The 2,834-nt window shown below is 39.8% G+C and overlaps 1 protein-coding gene across 1 annotated transcript; it reads left to right on the top strand.

Moving 5' to 3' along the window:
• The first annotated feature begins 694 nt into the window (after nucleotides 1-694).
• Nucleotides 695-1,511, top strand: LOC129311492 (transcriptional regulator SUPERMAN-like). The gene is made up of 2 exons (XM_054953822.1): nucleotides 695-777; nucleotides 830-1,511. The coding sequence occupies exons 1-2, from the start codon at nucleotides 695-697 to the stop codon at nucleotides 1,509-1,511; spliced, it is 765 nt and encodes a 254-aa protein (XP_054809797.1).
• The last annotated feature ends 1,323 nt before the right edge of the window (nucleotides 1,512-2,834 follow it).

Below are 2,834 nucleotides of genomic sequence, written 5' to 3'. Positions count from 1 at the left end.
TTTATCTATCCACTTTGTTCATCTTCTAAGCCCTATTAAATACTCGAACGTGATTACTGATCAAAATTTTATTACAATATGGTCCCCCCGAGAGCTTGCTGTTTTAAACCAATGCAACTGTACTAGCTAACGAGAACAGCCTAACACATTAGCTAGCTCTCACCTTTATGTGAAAGATCATTTTGATCTCAGGAGGTTTGACCATCTACAATTCTATATTTATTATCACCTTGTCCAAAATCTTTCTAATTAACTTCGTCATGAGAGGCACAATTGGAGTTTCACTTTCCTTTTGGAGGTTTCAAGCTTTGAAGTACTCTTGATGTGTAGTAAGAACAAAGAACTTTTCCTTTGTCAACCCTCAAGAATTGAATTTGATGACCAGTGACGTTTGCAGATGTAGAAATTATTGGCAATAAATGAGAGAAAAATAGAATATGAAGGCGAGGAAGGCAAAGAAAGAAGCTGTTGTTCTTGATGAGGTGGGCTGAGATATTATAATGTTTGAAAATTTGGCAAAGATCCAAGAAGTAGATTCTAAGATGGGTGATACACTCGGTGTTAGGGCTTGAATTTGTCTTGACGTACCTCTTAGCCCATCCCTATTTAATCAATATTTTCTCCCAATTTAGCTTCCACATTAACAGCTCTCCTCCGTTATCACTCATCTATCTTAAATGTCAGTAACAGTACCATGGGTGCAGAGATTGGCCTTCTCTCCATGACCCAGATCCAAAAATTGTCACAATCCCAACACCTCCACCACCACCACCCCAATCTGCTTCTTCAACCTCATCCAGCTCCTCCCCCAAACCCTAGCTCGTCTTCTTCTTCTTCCCACCACCTGGATCATGTGGAACCCTAGGCATCCCCAGGAAGAAGATGACTCGTGGGAGGTCAGAGCCTTTGCGCAGGACACCACAAGCATCATGGGCACCACTTGGCCTCCCAGGTCCTACACCTGCACTTTCTGTAGAAGGGAGTTCCGTTCAGCCCAAGCTCTCGGCGGCCACATGAACGTCCACCGCCGTGACCGTGCCCGACTTCACCACCACCAGCAACAACGACCTCCACCTGCATCTGCTGCTGCTTCAGTTCAGAGCAACCTCATCTCAGCTCATCATCATCATCAAGGCAGATTCTTCCTCTATCATTTGCCGAGCCCTGACGGGATTGGAAACTTGTCTGGTACTAATACTAGTAATACTGCTAATACTCTTGCTTCTTCTTTGAATGCATGTAGAGAATCATTATCTCCAACCACGCTTCTCTCCATTATGCCCTATCCACCAAGCAACTTGGTGTCAACTAATACTAGCTCCGCCTCCTACGATTTTCAAGTGGAGCGGCGGCCTGCAGTATTCACCAATTCTTCTTTCTGTGATTCCACCAAAGTGGAACAAACCGCGACCTCGTCCTTTGCCGGCAACAGGCACGAGGAGCTTGATCTCGAGCTCCGGCTGGGGCACACACCACCAACACCTAGCAGAAATCAAAAACGGTGTGCGTGAGAAAAAGAGAGAATGATATGAACTAGTCTGCTCATTATTAATTAAGATTGCTGCTATTTTGCAGCTGTGTGGAAAAGAGTGATTGTTGATGTGTAAGCTGTGATAAACCTGTGAGGGTAATCTTTGGTGCGATTTCTCTCTTCTTTGGTTGATTGGATTTTGCTTGTGTCTGATTGCTGCTTTTGTGAGTTCTTGTGACCAAAAAAGGTGCAGAGAGGAAGAGGGAAAGCAAGTTTTGGGGAGAGGGAAAGGAAGGAAGAAGACACACACACCATGTAAATTTTAAAGCAAAGGTAATTATCATCATTAAAAGAAGAATAACGATGAAAGGAGGTTAATTAGGGTTCGTTTTTGTTTTTGTTATCTCTGTTTTTTGGGGTGAGTTAGAGACTGATGATAAGGTTTGCAGTGGAGTGTCATTTTCTCGTTTCAGATGTCTGAGTGCGCATAAACATGTCTGTCTGGTCATACATTTCCGTGGGGATTATTTTCTAGCTATTCCTATATAGCTATCACACGTAACTAAATAAAGTAAAACAAATGCGTCCACACTTCACACCCTCTTAGCTTGTTCACATCTAAACTATATAGAGATATCCCATTTTGACTTCTGTTTTTCATCTCAACTTTGTTGTATTTTACATAGCATAGAACAGAGATCAGGAGGCAAATGCTAGCTGCTTAATTAATTAATTAGCCTTTTAATTCATAACTTACATATACACCGTGGAGGAATGAGAAATTCATATATATATATATATATATATATGCATATTAGATCAGTCAAATGTGTTGCAGGGAGCTACGCTAGCTCCTAATGCTTGAGACCTTTTCTGCAATGACCAGAAGAACATGAATATCTATTCGCTAACGTGAAAAGATTATCATTGTAATTTTCTTAAAAACCTTTTGTGCTTATGCTATCCCATGTGTTGTAATAATTTCTATGAACGTTGTTTTGACTTTTTTATATATTACACACTTGAGGAGTTTCACTCTAATCTTTTTTGAATATTTTTTAGGGGCTGAACATAAATATTTTATATTTCTAATGATATATATATATATATATATATTTGAAGTGACTGCATCTGATGCTGCATTTCGGTTTTAAACGGATTCTGCATACTTTGTTTGCTTTCAGAATATCAAGGATTAGTCTAAACTTTAGTTTGCGTAGTTACGTACTCTAGAGCTTAAACCCGAGCGTGAAAACTACTGTTCCATGAGAAGACCACAAGCACCGATTGTATAGTCTTTGTTCAAAAATATAAAGTATTTTTAATCAATCTCAATCCTAATAAAATAATTATCTACCTTCAA

This window comes from Prosopis cineraria, unplaced genomic scaffold (genome assembly GCF_029017545.1).
Source record: "Prosopis cineraria cultivar Desert tree isolate PC_DT_omini unplaced genomic scaffold, ASM2901754v1 PC5, whole genome shotgun sequence".
NCBI classification, from domain to species: domain Eukaryota; kingdom Viridiplantae; phylum Streptophyta; class Magnoliopsida; order Fabales; family Fabaceae; genus Prosopis; species Prosopis cineraria.
The sequence above is the reverse complement of the archived record's forward strand: the minus strand, read 5'-3'. Positions and strand labels throughout refer to the sequence as shown.

Coding starts and splice junctions, on each gene's coding strand:
- LOC129311492 (XM_054953822.1), top strand. CDS start 695: ATGGGTGCAGAGATTGGCCTTCTCTCCATGACCCAGATCCAAAAATTG. Junction 778..829: donor CTCCACCACCACCACCCCAA/TCTGCTTCTTCA, acceptor AGCTCGTCTTCT/TCTTCTTCCCACCACCTGGA.